At 45.3% G+C, this 16702-nt stretch overlaps 1 protein-coding gene across 11 annotated transcripts in view; it reads right to left on the bottom strand.

The window, feature by feature from the left end:
• Nucleotides 1-7201: 7201 nt before the first annotated feature.
• GRAMD1B (GRAM domain containing 1B) overlaps nt 7202-16702 on the bottom strand; it is a 212195-nt gene continuing 202694 nt past the window's right edge. For 9 of the 11 annotated variants that reach the window (XM_033172641.1, XM_033172640.1, XM_033172634.1 and 6 more), the window contains 8 exons: nt 16271-16413; nt 15572-15675; nt 14184-14387; nt 13233-13323; nt 9891-9902; nt 8863-8970; nt 8620-8737; nt 7202-7449 (listed from right to left, as the gene is read on the bottom strand). In XM_033172641.1, the coding sequence (XP_033028532.1) occupies nt 7360-7449; nt 8620-8737; nt 8863-8970; nt 9891-9902; nt 13233-13323; nt 14184-14387; nt 15572-15675; nt 16271-16413 (870 nt within the window). In that variant the 3' untranslated portion in view covers nt 7202-7359. The remainder of the gene's footprint in view (nt 7450-8619; nt 8738-8862; nt 8971-9890; nt 9903-13232; nt 13324-14183; nt 14388-15571; nt 15676-16270; nt 16414-16702) is intronic. The other 2 variants (XM_033172636.1, XM_033172638.1) reach the window with 1 other exon arrangement.

Below are 16702 nucleotides of genomic sequence, written 5' to 3'. Positions count from 1 at the left end.
CAAATACAAATCTCTGTGCAGGCACCACCATGGGGGGCATTCATGATCTCAAGGCCCAAGGAAGCTACTGAGCATATTTGAAAATGTTGAGATATGATCTGTGGATGGAATGTGGATTGCCGTAGACAGGCCTGCAAAGGTTCCAAGTCACTCCAACAGCAAGAACTCTTCCAGGGATTATGGAGTAGAAGACATGGTGCCATCTTGAGATTTCCCCCCTTGTATGTATTTTGCTGAAGATAAGAGTGCAAAGTAGTCTTCCTGACAGAGAATTCAAGGTACAAGAGACATGAAACAAGATTAGGGGGTCCAAAAGGTAGGTAATTGATGATGTACTAAAACTCCTATGTGACTTCTACAGGCAGGTGGTGTGTTTTACTCATGCAGGTTTTCATCTAATCGTCTGAAAGTGGAAGGTGAATCACAGTCTGGCTCTTTTTCCTTGTTTTCAGGGACTCGGCAGACACAAGGAGTAAGTCACCGCAGCTAGGTTTGCAGGAGCCCAAGACCAGGAACCATGAGGAAGTGTAAAATTGTTTCCGTTTGTCTGGAACATTGCACTGCTTTGACTTCATGGCTCTCATTCCTTGAGCGATCAGTCCATTTGTTAAAGACTTTCCTTTGAGGCATGCAAAGTCAAGTAAGAGGTGCAGTACCTCCTCTGTTGCCCATCGCCTCAACAACTCTGTAAATACTCACTCATCTCTCGCTAACACAGACTTTCCTTTGGGTGCATTCAGACATCACAGCTTCCTCAGCATTAAGTGGCATTCATTTAGTCATCATTGCTTTTCGTGTTAATTTCAGTATGGTACCCCAGTGATGTCACAGAACGTGCCCCAGATTTTCCTAGGGAAGTAGATAAGAGTGGGCCTGTTTTGGCCAATACCTCCAGGAGCAAATGGAGAGCCAGGCAGAGGCAAAACAGTAATTAAACTGTTTAGGTTTTCATGAACCTGTGGTACTGAGGGAGGAAATGCTCAAGCCACAGATGTTTCTGAGGTACATAGTGCACTGCTAAAAGAGTGGTGATGCTATACAGATACTAGATTGAGCCCTGGGGTAAGAGTGTGGCCATGAAGCACTCTCTCTTTGCATCGTATGCGATTTCCATGTTGCGACACTCCATAGTATGTCATATACTGTGTGTAAATAGGACAAGATTCATTACCTTGGGCATTCTGTGATTTAGTCAAACCCAAGCAGCAAACTTCTAAAATAATTTCCAGCAAGATTCGGAGGGCAGTGGCAAATAACCACTTTGCAAAACACGATGTTGTGATGAAAGTTAAAATTCTCCTTAGTGTTTTGACGCAGTGACTGAGATGCCCAGAATTGTAGGGGCTTTAAGTCAGGTCACGTGTCCTTTCATGTACTTGAGAGACTGAAGCAGGATGGACAATTCTAACTGAAGGATCGGTGGAAGGTGGCAATGTGAACCTGCCATTTCAAAGAGGAAATGGCACTGAAAAAAATTATTCAGCTATTTCAATCTCAAAGAAAGCCTACCACTTCCAGGACCATGTTATGCCCTCCTATTGCCATATACTATTTTATTATCAGGCAGGGGTGGCTAATTACAGGTTCACAGGCCTGATCTGCCCCCCACTATCATATTTTCCTGCCCCCTCTTCCAAGACCCAACCAATTTTGGCAGAAAGAAAGAGGGGAAATAACCCAAGAGGGCCAGCCCAGCACCCAGATAGGGATGCAAATCTCTCTCACTTCCCGGTCATTAGACCAACTTTAATGAAGAAAGAGGAAGCAATACCCACTGCCATGACCCTTAACTGATCTGCACAGACCAGCTGTAGAGCAAGGCTGTCTGCCTATGTGCATAAGACAGCATGGGGTGGTCACAGCCACAAATTGTCCTTGGAGGGTTGGGCCAAGGTGGGTTTGTTCCCCTGGGCCAGTAAAAAGGCCACCCACCCGTTAGAAGGTCTGCATTAATAAAATCTAAACTTCTATCTAGTAATGGTTTGCTTTATGGTGGGGTAGAACACTGAGCACGATTTTTTCTTTTCAGCAAAGGAATCTGAAGACTGAGCAGGGGGGCAAAGATTAAGCCTAGCTGTTTGGTAAGATCAGCTTATTGCCTAGGCATTCATTATTTTCTTTCACAGTAAATGATAGTATTAGAAAAAGCATGAATAGCAAAGTACTTTGCTGTAGTTAAAAGACCACAATCCACCACTCATTGTAGACTTAACGGCAAACCATGGTTTGTTGCTACAAATATGAGTGGCAGGGTTATGCTCCCTTCCCTCCCTCAGCCATGCTTATGATTTCTCTGGGGAGAGCTAAGCCATGAGCCCAGAATGGCACAGCAGCAGAACGAGCAGGGTTGCAATTGGAAGTTTCTGAACAGAAATTCCATGGCCATGTGCCAGGGTCTCGTTAGGTTGGACTAAATGACCCTTGGGGGACCTTCCAGCTCTAAAATTCGATGAGTCTACAATTCCTCTCTAGGAGTCCACAGTGGTTCATTCAAACCACATCATGGTTTAGCTTAGTGTTGTGCATGAACCAGGTCCCTGTCTCAGTAATTTTTGGAGCAACCCTGCAAGCTTTTTTTTTTAATACATGAACTAATTCATTAATCTTATTTATGAAGCTTATATCTGAAGCTTAGAGCTGTAACTCACCTTCTTCAACATGTCATGCTTCGTGGAGTTACTCAAATTGTGAACCAAAGCAGCACCCATAATTCCACATGGCGAAGGGTCCAGCTGTCATGCCCACTTTAAGCGCACTTCATCACATCATGCAGAAAGTAACAATGGAGGAGCTTTCTTCGCACTAAGGCTTCCTTCTTGATTTTGCCCATGATTTGCCATTTAACCCTTGGGAAGTCACCTGACCCTAATCCAGTTGAGTCTAAATCCAGTCTCTGCATTCTTTACCCGATATAATAAAACCTGGTAACACCCTCAGCTCTTGAGGTGGAGCAATTAAGTGACAGTTCTGGAACCAGGAAAGCTTCAGTAGAATGAATGGTAAAGATAAAACCCCTTAACATTTTCTCTCCCACACCACAACTACTTCCATAATTCTTTAAGAAATAACACTTTCTTCCACCTGCCTTCTAGTAGTTCATGTGGGATTTCTGACGGTGAATACAACCTCCCTTGGTGGGATGCCTTACAGGGGCACGCAAAGGTAATCGTGTACGATGTCTTCAACTCAAAAGGTAGACTGTGTCTTCTGTCTGTGATGTGTGTGGAAAAGGCACAAGAGACGTAGAAAACAGACAGCAAAATAAAAAGCAAAAGAACCCACGTGAAGCTTTCTCTCTCTCTTTTGTTCATTATATTTTATTCATACTCTTATTCCATTTCTCCCCCCTCCCCTAGCTACTTTACATTAAGATTTTGGCTTTGTAGCCTTTTTTAAACTCCTAGTTTCTAGCAGTCAAGTTTGTGGTTGTCGTTGCTTTTTTCCTTTTAAATCAATTTGTATACTAGACTTTGCGCACAGCGCAAAGTTTTTTTATTATAGTTACAGAATCAGACACACAGACACAGCCAGACAACTCCTACAGACACAACCAGGGGTGTCCTTCTGCACATCAGCCCAATGCCAGAATTCTGTCTTCCTACCACAGACCTTTCCAGCTGTGGGAAATATTTGTGAAGTGCGGAAGGGCTAGGGCCTCTGGTCTGTTCCCTTTATGTCTCTCCCCCCCCCCCGCTTCCCCCCCCCCAAAACCACCCCTTCACCAATAAGGGTGTTGAAATGTAGTCAGGAAAACTTGCACATCTGAGAAACAATTGTCAGGATCTAAGCCAGATGTTCATATAATGAAGTGGCTGCTCATTTCTCAAGGAAACAGTCACAGAAATCACTCTCCCAGACTCCAGGGGAGTTTGAACAATGGGGCAATCATCCAAGCAGCTTCCAATCCTTTGCTACATTATGCCACCCCCCCCCCCAAAAAAAAAAAAAAATTCAATGCAAAGCTCAGTTTGGGAAGCCAGTCCTTCAAACCTTAGCAACAAAAACTGACCAAAATAAAGTGAGGTAATTTTAAAAAATAATAATAATAAAGATGGGTCAGAGAGGGAGGATACTCTGAGCCATGTGCGAACGTGATTCCTTCAGAAGGGAGTCTGCTTCCCTCGCTGCATTCATTTCAGAAGACACTGATGTCGTGGGGAGGAAAGAAAAGTATGGGGCAGCGCCAGGCCAGCCCTAGAGGGTGCCAAGAGCCTGAGAACTCAATGGAAAGGGGAGAAAAGGAAGTGGAATAAGGGCAGAATGCATAGAAAGGTGAATTGCTACCAGGTTTCGCCTCTTTTCCAGTGGTGAGGGGAGAATAAATCCTAGCAGAATCTGCTAAAGTTGAAATGGTCACTCTCTCTCTCTTCTTTCTCAACAAGGTGTGTGGCTGAAGCTCAGCAAGTCAGGGTGAGAGGTAACACTCCAATTTGGCTGATTAGCACATCTGGAGGGGTTAGGAAGGGGGTGTTATGGCACAAAAACAAGAGTCACCTGTGCTTCTGGTAAGCGTGAGGCAGATGCCAGAGAAGAAATTGGGGGGGGGGGCATGGAGAACAAAATCTGAGAACCAACTCCCCCCCCCCCCCGCTTGTGCAACAGAAAGGCCATTCTGCGGGCTGGGTGTTTAGCTCTAGCATTTCCTCCACAATAACTTGTTAGGCTTAAAAAAAAAAAAGTATTTGAGTCAGTCCAATTAATGAAACTGAGAAGGTGACAATGGGCCTGAGAAAAGAGCAACAAATTGATCTGAGCCCCAAGGGTAATTGCTTTATAGGTCTGCTGGCGTCCTTTGCAGCTATGTGTGAACTCGGTGGAGATGAAACCGCAATATCAACTGGGGGCAGGAGAATGCAACTAATTGGTCGCAAAGCAAGTGTCCTCTAAGGATGTCCTTCCTCAAAGGAATCGTTTGTCAGGAGGTGGGTGGGATGCAGGAAGAGCGCAGGTACAACAGATCCTGCATCCTCATTGCACCTTTGACTCATCAAATGAGTGTAGCATCCTTAAGAATACAGAGAAGGCAGCACATCTTTACCTGGCAACACCTATGACCAATCCAGCAGGGAGGGTAGTTATATATACTCTAACTCAGTTCAAAGGGATAAAACGTCATCTTTCCTGTCTCTGGGTGGGGAAACCTGTGACCCTCCAGATATCGTCAGACTACAACTCCCATCATCCCTGGTCATGCTGGCTGGAGCTGAAGAGAGATGAGGTCCCAACAATGCCTAGAAGGTAACTGGTCCCTGATCCCTTAAAAAAAAACAACCCAAATTAGATGTGCCTCAGTAAGACTGAATTTGGATCTTAATCCTGTCTCCCCAGAGCAGCAGAAGCCTTTCCTCCAACTGCAAGGACAGCATCATGCAGAGACACAGGGATATTCCTTCATCCTTGCTAATCTGCTTGCTCTGCAAAACTTAACAGGGTGGTTCTGAACACAGGAGCTATGCATCCATGTTTTGGGTCTTGAACTAGCCCTTGAACTAGGACCAAGCCTGTAAGGGGGGAGTGTGCCTTTCCAGGCTGTCCTTCAAACCACCAGGAGAGATTCTTGCTGACAAGGATATGTTAGAAAAACCAGCGAACCACACTTTCTTGGGAAGTCTATACCGGTGGAAAACCAACCTTTCCTCCTCCTCTTCTTGCAAAACAAAGTAAACCCTACAGGAGCTTAATCTTCTTGGGCCCAGACTTATGTAATTGCCACTTACAAAGAAAAGAAGGCTTTTAAAATATAGAACTGTCATTTGACTTCCACTAATTCCCCATCATTCTAATTTGTTGTTTGAAAAGTTCCCAGCATCTAAAAATTGGATGTTTTGCATGTCATTTCCCAAAAGCAGTAGCCAGGAAATAGTCTAAACTCTGTATTTCTCCAGAGCTATCAGGGTTTGCTTTTCGTTTGCTTCTTTTGCTTTAGGTCACCAACACTGGGCTTGATCCTGCTACCAAAGGGTGTCAGGGGGCTTCACTTGATTAAAAAGAGTCATCAGCAGCCTACCAACCTGCCCACCCTGAAACATCACCCCAAGACTATTCTTGCTCCCTATAACTTATCCCAGAGACAGTCATGCATGTGAGAGGCAGCTGTGTCTGCCAAGCAGGTCCATTTGTCTGCTTAGGCAGTAGCAATTTCCTCATTTAGTAGTAAGGGGCTGGTTTGCTTTCTGCACTTCTCCTGGATGCAGCGGGACACAAAAGATGCAAATAATCCATGCAAAAGGAGCCCGTGAACCGGGGCGAGGACTTCCAAGCATCCAAGCTCGGTACCATCGACTCATTTGTTTTCGGGAAGAGGAAAATCAGGGAATGGTTTTTCTTGATGTGAAACTTGCTTGGGGACCCACCCCACCCCCACTCTGGTAAGGATATATGTGTATAGCCCTTTCAGTGAAGCAGCAGTTTCCTACGATATACATAGATGGAAATGCAAACGCACAATGATCAGAGGCGTCTCCAACACCAAAAGGGGACACTGTCAAACTAAAACAGGGGGCGGGGGTTTACATTCACCTAATTCCTCCCATGTGAAGAGAATGAGCATCAAGGACTGAGCTGAACCTGGGAGCATTCAAGAAGCAATCCCTGGCTACCTGTATTGCAAAACTCGCTCCAGGACACAATGAGGTTGCTACGCCCTCTTTGGAGCCACGTACTCCACTGGAGGTGCAGAACGGGGTACGGGAAGCATGCACCAAGCCAGGTCAGCATTAAAAGGATAATTCTGTAAAAAAAGGAGGCTGTGAAGCAAACACTTGGTTGATGGTCCACGCAGAGCCGTTCCAACAGAGCTGGCCAGGAAAAAAAAGTGATAGCAGCAGTGAAGAGGTTTCATCCTGCCAGCCTCGGCGACTATCCTGAGAGCCAGAGGAGACAGTATCTCCTATAAGCATCTTCTCGCTTTCAGTAAAATGTGGAGGAGAGGGTGGATGGGGGGAATCTCACGCCTTCTGATTCTTCCCTTTGGGTGAAATACCCCCACCCCACCCACAGACAGATGGAGAGAGGGGGAGACGGACAGAGAGACGGACAGATACTAAGAGAGGTGTGGGGGAGGGCCCCAGGATGGCACGGGGTGCACTTTCCCACAATGCCTCAGTGCCGGGAGAGCACAACCCGGCCACATCCTGCCCCTATCCCAGATGACGCTCCATTTCATCCAGTGCCGGAGGTCGGATCAACACACCACTCTCTCTTCTCAGTACGTAGGCTTCATTTTTCTATCGCTCTCTCTTTTAAAATCTGTATATAATATATATATATATATATTTATATTCTGTATATATATATATTTATATATTCTATGTACATGTATTGCACACAGTCCTCTGGCCGCACTTGGGTTCCTGCCTGCTAGTGGAACCGTTTCCGTTTCTCGTCTGGCTCCGGCCGATATTCACGGGACCCAATTCCATTCTGGAGGTTTATTAGCGAGTCCTTCATCTGCAAGACCAAAAAGGGGGGGGGAGGGAAGCTTTCAAATACTGCTGTGCTGTTTTTGCAATCCATATTTCAATAGATTTGCTTTTGACATTGTTTTAATTCAATTATATGTGCTTTCTAACCATCATATTTTGCATGGTTTTTTAGCATTCCGTTTTAATTTTCATAAGCTGCCTTGTGTCCCGGCTCTGGGAAAAAGCGGGGTAGAAACAAACAAACAAACAAACAAACAAACAAACAAACAAAGTTGTATATACAGACTTCCCTGTTCATTTTAACAGAGGAAACTCCACACAAGCAAAGGGAGATGCAACTGAAATTGAACAGCTCCTGCAGCTGATGTAGCTCTGCAGGCAGAGGTTCCCTGAAGTACCCACTTTTCTAAGGGCTTTCCTTTCCTGATGGTAAGACCCCATTTCCTTACAGCATGCCGCCAAGTGACACAGTTTTGTTTCCTTAAAAACAATAGCTATCTCCCTCTGACACACACACACACACGGGTTCAGTCGTCTCACACGCATCAAGCATGCTAGCCGAACATCTGCTTGCTGATTGCTCTGAGGTGAATGATGCCTTTAGGTGCCTCACTTATATGGCTCTCCAAGTCACCACACACTGGGATAAGCTCTACACACAGAGAAAGCGAATTGGTGGATCAGAGCCACTGGCTGTGCGCATTTAGTGCATGAGCGGAGTAACACTTCACCATTAAGTTACAGCACACAGAAAGACATATGGATGCCGGGGGTGGGGTGGGGTGGGGGGAGAGTCTGCAGCCACACAAAAGGTGTTCTAATTTGCTAGAGAAAGGCTATGCAATTAGCAATCCCCAAGGCAAAAGCTAGAAGCCCCGTGATAGCACCTTTCGGTTTAAAAAAGTGTGTAAGGCTTGGGGTGGGGGCGTGATGGGAAATCTGTGCTTCAAGATCAGCAGCCAAGTTAACTAAATTACAAAAATAATGATTTCCCATCTTCTTGACTCTGGAACATTTTATTTTCTGTTCAAATCTCCCTTCCACGAGTAATTAGCTCTTCCACAGGGCTGGAGAAAACATGAACCACGTTCATCCCCCTGTGCCTCTGGCAAATGGTTTGTGATTTCAACTGGTGGCATGCAGTGAAAAAGGTCGGCCACATCCATACCAGGGTGTTCTAGATGCAAGTTCTCACCTGATCTAGAAGAATCACGGATGATTTGATGATCTCCCGCCACTTCTGAAGCTCCGTGTCATGATACTTCTGCTGGGACTCTAATAACTGGGCCCATTCAGTCTGGGACTGGGGTAACCTGTCAGGGCAGAGAAGGAAAGGTGAGCCCTGGCAGGCAGTGCAGATTTTTTATATTATTGGGTTTCGATGGTGGTTTGGCCCACAAGAGGGACAGAGTGAAATTTTGCTCGTAGGGTGTGTTACCTTTCCTGTAACCGTAGACCCTGCCATGCTGTGAGGGTTTGAGTAGTGTATTCCAACATCCAGAGTTTGTAGAACAGCATCATGTTGAGGATTACCAAAAGCACCAGACTGGAGAGGGAAAGAAGAAAAATGAAAGACATGCAACCTGGATTGGGGCCCTTCCTCCAAATCACACACAAAGCCCCAACAACTAGGAGGACCCATTTTTTTTTTTGAAAAGCCTCAGACAGATACTCACTGTCTATTTTATGTGATGAAATGAAGCCCTGTGCATTTGTGCATGCTGAACCCATTCTATGGATGCACCATGAATATCTTATTCATGATCGAACATGCCCCCATTTCAACATTGAGGTGACACTCTGAGTGGAAGTGTTTCAAAGTATTCACTTACTATAGAAATGTCTGGTCCGCCTTACACGCCAGCATTTATTGTAAACCACCTTGAGCCTTTGTGGGGAAAGCAGATTTGGGGGTAAGGTGGGGATAAGCCCACCTTGTAGGAGATACTGAGCCCACAGTCCCCACCCTTCTGATGCAACATGCATACAGTATTGGGAGTTCGGCAAGTCAGGAGTCCCTGGGCTGAACCTGCCCCCTTGTTGCAGTGACTTGCTCCCCTCCTTCCTCCTTTCTAAAACTAAATCAGATGGAGCAGGGGGAGCTCAGAAGCCAGAACAGGAGACACCCTCCTCTCTTGCTGCCACCTCCTCTCATCTTCTGGAGGCATCTTTCAGCCCAGGTGGAAAAAGCTGCATGAGCTTTCTAAAGCAGGACAGAAATAGCGCAGCGCAGCTAGAGCCACCCTCACCTGAGAGCTGAATGGAAAAGAGGGGTTCTTTGTTAAGTTTTGGGGAGCAGCAACAAAATGACACGGAAAAGGGAAGAAAAAGAAGCACAGCCCAGGAGGATCTGAGCAGAGATCAGACAGCGTTAAAAAGAAGAAAGCAAAAGTCCAGCAGGCTGGGAGGCGGAAGGAGACAGGTGAGAGGAAATCAAGGTGAAGAAGAAGTAGGAGGAGACGGTACCTGAAACAAATCCTAATGGGAGCAGGGAAGAGAAAAGATGGAGGAGGCGAAGGTTAGAAACACAACCAGAGTTGAGAGAGGAGAAAACCGCGGGGGGGGGGGGAGTTCTTCTAAAGGACACAGAGCAGACACATATTGGGGAGAGGGGTTGCAGAGCATGCGAAGAGGAGGGGAAAAGAAGACACCCAACATTGGTGATGCAGCAGTGGGGCAAGGGGCAGGGAGGTGCACAGCACTCATCATGCCATGTATCAGAGGGCACAGCTAACTCCAAATCCCGACAAGCTTAGGGTAGCAAAGGCAGTATGTAACCAGCACTCAGTGTCAAGAGGCAAAACCACAGAGTTCTGTGTGGAGTTTATGCAAAATGAGAAGAAAAACTAGGCCCATGGAGTCTTTGTGCAACAGGGGGCAAGGGTGAGACTAAGACATCTTTGAGGAGCAGAGTTGGTTTCCGGCTGCTATCCAGGAGCCTTAGGACCCTGCCCCCCTGCATGGTCATTGGTCTACCCTTCAACAACAAGGACATTGTTTCCATGTGGCGTAATAGCTAGCATGTTGGAACAGGGACTTGGGAAGGCCAGCATTCGAATCTATACTAAAGTGATGAAGATCACTGGGTTACCTTGGGCCAGACACTGAGCCTAGCCTACCTCACAGTGCTGTTGTGTGGATAAAATGGAAGGGGGAACCATGTATGCCTTCACCATGAGCCCCTTGGGAGAAAAGGTGGGGTAGAATAAATACTCTCTTGCCCAATTCCTGAGCACCATAAAAAAAGCAAACAGAACCAATGAACAACAACTGCTTGCACGTACAGAAACAAAGCCTATATGTCAATCAAAACCTGGTATGCAAATTAAGGATATATATTTGATTTATCTCATTTGCAGAACCTACCCCACCTTCAAAAGGCTATGTATGTGGACTTAAGGTAGATGGCAGAGCCTCTGATGGTGGTGGTTTCCACCAGCAGGTGGCGCTGTTTGTGTCATCAGCTTGTAGAGACAAATTGCAACTGAACCAAACCAAGTACCTAAGGCAGTACGCAGAATACCAGTCAAATCAGTCTTGTAGCTAGACTTTCAGCTAGCCATTGGTTGGAGACCTATCCTCCCTCTGGGAGGAAACAAGCTTGCCGCGTCTCCCATGTGACAACCCTTGAGATATTTGAAGGTGGCTATCATATCTCCTTTCAGTCTCCTTTTCCAGGCAAAATGTAACCAGCTCCCTCAACTGTTCCTCATAAGGCTTGGTTTCCAGACCCTTGACCATCTTCGTTGCCTTCTTCTGCACTCGTTCCAGTTTGTCAACATCCCTCTTAAATTGTGGCAACAAGAACTGGGCACAGTATTCCAGGTGTGGTCTGACCAAGGCGGAATAAGAGTGGTACTATTACTTCTTGGGAGCTGTCATTTGAGTTATTAGGTCATTTGAGTTATTAGGTGGTCTCTATTCCCCTCCCCAGAGTCATCCACGACTGGACCTAACGGTCAGGGGTCCCTTTACCTTTACCTTTATTCCCCTCCCAGAGCTACAATTCCCAATTTTCTCTTTAAAGAGGGGTTGATAGTTAAACCACTCTGGGAATTGTAGCTCCAGGAGGGGAGAAGGGGTAGGGGTCTTTGAACTGCAGTTCCCAGGATTGTTTGGGGGAAGCCACAAAAACTTAAAGAGTGCCTGGACTAAAACTGTCTATCAAAAACTTCACTCTTGTGGTTTATCATCACAACAGCTACTCACTTTGGGTTTTAGTAAAGCAAACAGTCTAATTTGTCAGCACCTAAATAATATCGAGCGTCAGAACAACTTGGCCACAATAAGGACATTTTGCCCATGGGATGACTATTTTCCACCTTCCCATTTCAACTCTCCGGCACTCTATCTGCATAACCTAGCAGTTCTAAAATACAGACGCGCTTTTACGCTCACAAAATTGAATGTATTGCCCTTGGTTGTACTTGAGGGACGATTCCGACAGAATCCACACGAAAAACGCTTCTGTCCCTGTGGAGATGGCAGTCCCAAATCAGTGGCGCATGCCCTTCTGGCTTGCACTCTTTATAAAGACTTGAGGAATGAGCTTATCACCCCTCTTTTATTGTCCATTTTGGGTCGCCCAACCACTGCCACAGTGTCCTTTCTCTTGGCAGATCAAGATGAGCAGGTGACAGCAAAAGTTGCAAGGTTTTTAGCTGGGGCAATCAGAATAAGACCCACCATTTGACTATTGATTCAAAACCCCAAAACGTATTTTATATAATTGACCTTTTATTTCTATTCTTTGTATATTGTATTGTTGTTTTATTGCTAGGGCCAATGGCTGATGCAAATAAAGATTCATTCTAATGTAGTATGACACTGCTTTAAATGTATAGTGCAGATGAGTTCCTAGATTCACACATTTGTGTGTGTTCGTTCAGAGTCTTATTCAGCAAATGGTCGAGTCATTCCAAAACTCTGTAGAGTTCAATTTATCTGGCATTACCGGTATTTTATTTTATTAAAAAAACACAGTTCTGCTTTAAAAAAAATGAATGTAAACATTCTTCCAGACCAACCAACAGGTGCAGCATTTTACAATGCTGGATGGGTGAATTTGAAGCTAGGGAGGTGATGAATGATGAGGTTTCCCTTGCTTTTAATTCAGCTGGTACAACTTATTGCCTCCAAAGTTAGTCCATGTCTAAAAGGTCCCCAAACTTAACCAACAACAGAAAATGCCACAAATGGAGCAAAATATATTATCGTCACAAACAATTTTAAATGCTTATGTGTTGCAGAGTGTACTCCTATGCTTCCTGTGCAAAAACAGGCCACACCATTTTTCTCTGGAGAGGAGGAGGAGGGCACACAATCACATCGCAAACCATAAGCAAGCTCCGCAGAAGCCTGAACCCTCTCAACCCTTGAATTCCTCTCTTTCCCAAACATGCTGGATCTTTCCTCAATTGACTCTTGGCAAAGAAGCCATTCATTCCTTAATCCTCTCCACAGGGCTTTGTCTCCCCATCTGCCCTCCCCATCTGCCCTGGCCCAGCTCTTCCCCTGCCCAAATGAACAACCATTCCCTGTTCAACATCTATTCATGCCAAAACACCTCCTAGGATTCCCAGGAATGCGGACCTGATTCAGAGTGAGGGGAATGGACTTGGGATACCTCAAAATCCAGGTGGGAGGGAAAAAGTTACCCAAAAAAATAAAAATAAAATATCTTAACACTATTATAATCCTACTAGACTGCAGACTAAAATGGAGGGAGGGAGGGAGAGAGAGGGAGAGGAGAGGAGAGCGCAGTAACAGAACAAGGAAACTGACAAACCAGGCCGAAGAATCACTTACACACAACTGATAATGAGCAGCAATTTGGAGACGCTCTGCAGGTGGAAGCCGCTGGGACTTTCCTCAGGGATATGCCGTGTTTGAGTGGAACCTGGAAAGCAGCGTTCATTTTACACTGAAGAGGTAAAGTCCCTTAAGCACTCCCAAAAGGATATGTCCCATATATTCGATCTGCAGAACTGGCAGCATTACGGATGCCACATAATACTTATTCTGCATTTAAATCAATATTTTGACGTGGCACCAACCACGCTTTGGAACTCCCTGCCTATTGATGCCTAGCTGGCTTCTTCCCTGTACTCTTTTCGGGGCCTGCTGAACACGTTTTTGCTTAAGGCAACCCCTATCCAGAAATGTAGAACACTGAGACTTGTTTAAATCTGTTTTTAGCTTCTCACTGGTTTTAATTTTTTAAAAATGTTTTAAATAGTCATTTTAAGTGTGGTTTTGTTTTGTTTTTACTGATAATTTCATAGTTTTATTTCATGGTGGTTCCCACCCCCTTTTACAATCAAGTGGTCTATACGTTCCATAAAATAAATACATATTGGGGAAGAGAATCCTCCTTTGATCACCCACGCTATGGTTTAATATCAACAACGCTGTACGACAGAGTTTCCCAAACTTACAATAATCACATGTCCCATTTTAGGGCTTAGTCTTATTGGGGTACCCCTTCTCAGGCAAAGCTAATTTCGGGGTAGTTTTAATAATACTATTTCATCTACGATACGGTAAAGTGAAAAAAGTCTGCCATTTACCCTTTGAAACCCTTTCGTGTACCCTGTGCCACAATTTGGGAAGCGCTACTCTAGGAAAGCCATTTCCCCTTAGGGACCCCTATTCCACCCCCTCAGTGAAACTACCTCAGAGGGACCGGGGCCTCTGCCCATCCCATAAGCCTAAACATGTCCCCCCACCCCACCCCCATTTGCACATGGTGCTCCTTACCTGCCACACGCTTGATTCGACCTACAGCTTCCTCATCTGTGGGGGTGGTTACGGGGCTCAGCACTTCCTCCAAGTGTGGTCCCCTCAGGTGAGTATGGGGCCGCTTCCTCCGGCGCACTGTGGATTGCTTGCTTGCCTTCACTTTGGGGGATTCTCGATGGAGCTCGGCTAGATATGTGCTCTCTGTTTTGGTCAGTTCACTCTCTGCCAGGGAAAGCCGGGGGGGCAGGTATGGGTCATGGAGAGAGGGCACTGCTTTCACTTCAGCCACAACGGGGGTTATGGTCAGGGCACAGGCATCATCACAACAGCGCCTGTTCTCAGCTTCCACTACCCCACCCCATGGAGCCAGTAGCTTCAAGGGACAGAAATACATTTACACATAATGAACCCAAAGAACTGCCAGTTGCTGTTTTTATGTACATATACGCTGCCAGTTCATTTCAGGGCCTGATCTGAGGTGCCTCAGGTTAGTGTTTAAAACCCTAAATGACTTGTTTCCCCAAATACCTGAGATAACACCTCCTTCCGTAGAAACCCTCTCACTCCCTCAGAATTTGGGGGATGCTGAAAACACACCTCGTTGACACCTGAGACGTGTGTTTTCAGGCACCCACTCTTATTTCTTTGATTGTAATCTGTTAAACTGTTTTTAGTTCTGAATTTTAAATCATCATAACATGCACTGGGATCTGCTGCTGAAGGGTGGGTAATACATTTAATAATACCAGTACTATTATTAACACACGAGAGGTCCAGAGGGAGGCGACATGAGAACAGGCCTTTTCTGCAGTGGTTCACCATTTGTGGAAAGCTCTCCCCAGGGAGGTTCACCTTTAGGTGGCAGGTGAAAACATACCGCTTCAACCAGGCCTTCGGCTGTTTGACATCTGGTGCCCTTTTAAATATGTTGTGGGAGAGGGGGGGGGATTATTGGTTTGCTTTTGTTCTTATTTTTATTATGTATTTTGTGGTTTTTATATTGTAATTTTATGTTGGAAATTCCCTGAGATCTGCGGTATACCAATTTTTAATAATACTGTTAATAACGGAGACCTTTAGTATTAGCAAGCAGGGCTAAAATACTAAAAGGAAACCTTTTGACAATCCCAAATGTTTCAAAGGCTCGGTTTTATCTACTCCATTGGCTGAGTTTTCTGGAGTTCAGTCATATGCCACATCCCATCACAGCAAACAAGTGGAATCGTAACTAGATGCTTTAGCTCAGGGTCAGGGAATCTGTGGTCCGCAGTCCAAACGCTGTTGTTTTATGACTCCCATCATTTCTGATCATTGGACCAGGCTGGCTGAAGCTGATGGGGGGTTGGACTGCAACAACATCTGGAAGGCCAAAGATTCCCCAACCCTTGCTTCTAGCGAGATCTCACCTAAATGGCGGAAATAATCATCTAGGCCACTCCAGAAGTTCTTCTCAATGAAAGATTTCACCAGCCCCCATGGCTGTTTCCTGTATCGTAGCTCTGTAGAAACCCTGAAAAGGAAAGAAAGGTCACTTCCAAGAGCCGTAACTTTGGCCTCTTGAGCATTTGTTACAACCAATGACCTGCTTTTGGATTTGCAACGTGAAACTTTTCCCAAACATGGTATTCCTCTGAAACTACAGTTAAAACTCTCCTTGCTCCAGATTCAAGGGATTTTCTTTCTGTCTGTCTTTCTTAAAAGGTCTTGCACCATTTTCAGCAATGTATTAAATTGCAGTCTTTTGTTTTCAGCTGCTCTTAATTTTCTTAGGTGTAAATTGCCTTGAGACGATGGTTTAGAAGACAATTAATAAATCCATGATGGTGACGATATAATCATAAATGTGTTGCTCCATCTGCTTTTGCCTCTGGTTTGACCCACTGGCATGCAGCTCTTGGAACGTCCTTGAGACCACACAGTCCTCTGGCTGAAAAAACGTCTCACACCCTCCTGGCTTAGAGTAAACTGAGTGTTAAAAGCCTCTGAGAATTGTATTTCCAAACTCAGAAATACGAGCAGCTGCAACCTATCTGGGCAGGTGTCATTCAACTCCGTTTATCACAGTCCTTGCTAATATCGCAAAGCTATAGCCCTGCCGTACACACCTGAGTCGGCATTTGTTTCTGGCAACGCGCGTCAATGTGTAACGATTAATTGTGTAGAAATAATCATGGTAGGGGACATCGTGAGTTAGCACCTCTGCATCTATCACGTAGCACTCGCTCTCTTGGCTTGCTTTGTACATTGTCTGGAGAAAGCAGAGAGAGAACAGACAAGAGGCTGTGATCACATGGAATAGCTCAGCATAAGACTCTTACTCTTAGGGCTGTGGGTTTGATGCCCACTTCGGGTAAAATATTCCTGCATTGCAGAGCGTTTGGATTAGATGACCCTTCTAACTCTATGATCTGAGCTTTCACATGATGTAAGGGTCGCTTTTGGAAAACTAACGGGGTATAGCATGGGTTTAGTGCTCATTTCGGCGTTACTTGATTCTAGGAAAAAAAATAGGTTTGCAACCCTTTTAACCTGGAAAA

The sequence above is a fragment of the Lacerta agilis genome, chromosome 15, assembly GCF_009819535.1.
Source record: "Lacerta agilis isolate rLacAgi1 chromosome 15, rLacAgi1.pri, whole genome shotgun sequence".
NCBI classification, from domain to species: Eukaryota; Metazoa; Chordata; class Lepidosauria; order Squamata; family Lacertidae; genus Lacerta; species Lacerta agilis.
This window is presented reverse-complemented; position numbering and strand designations above follow the sequence as displayed.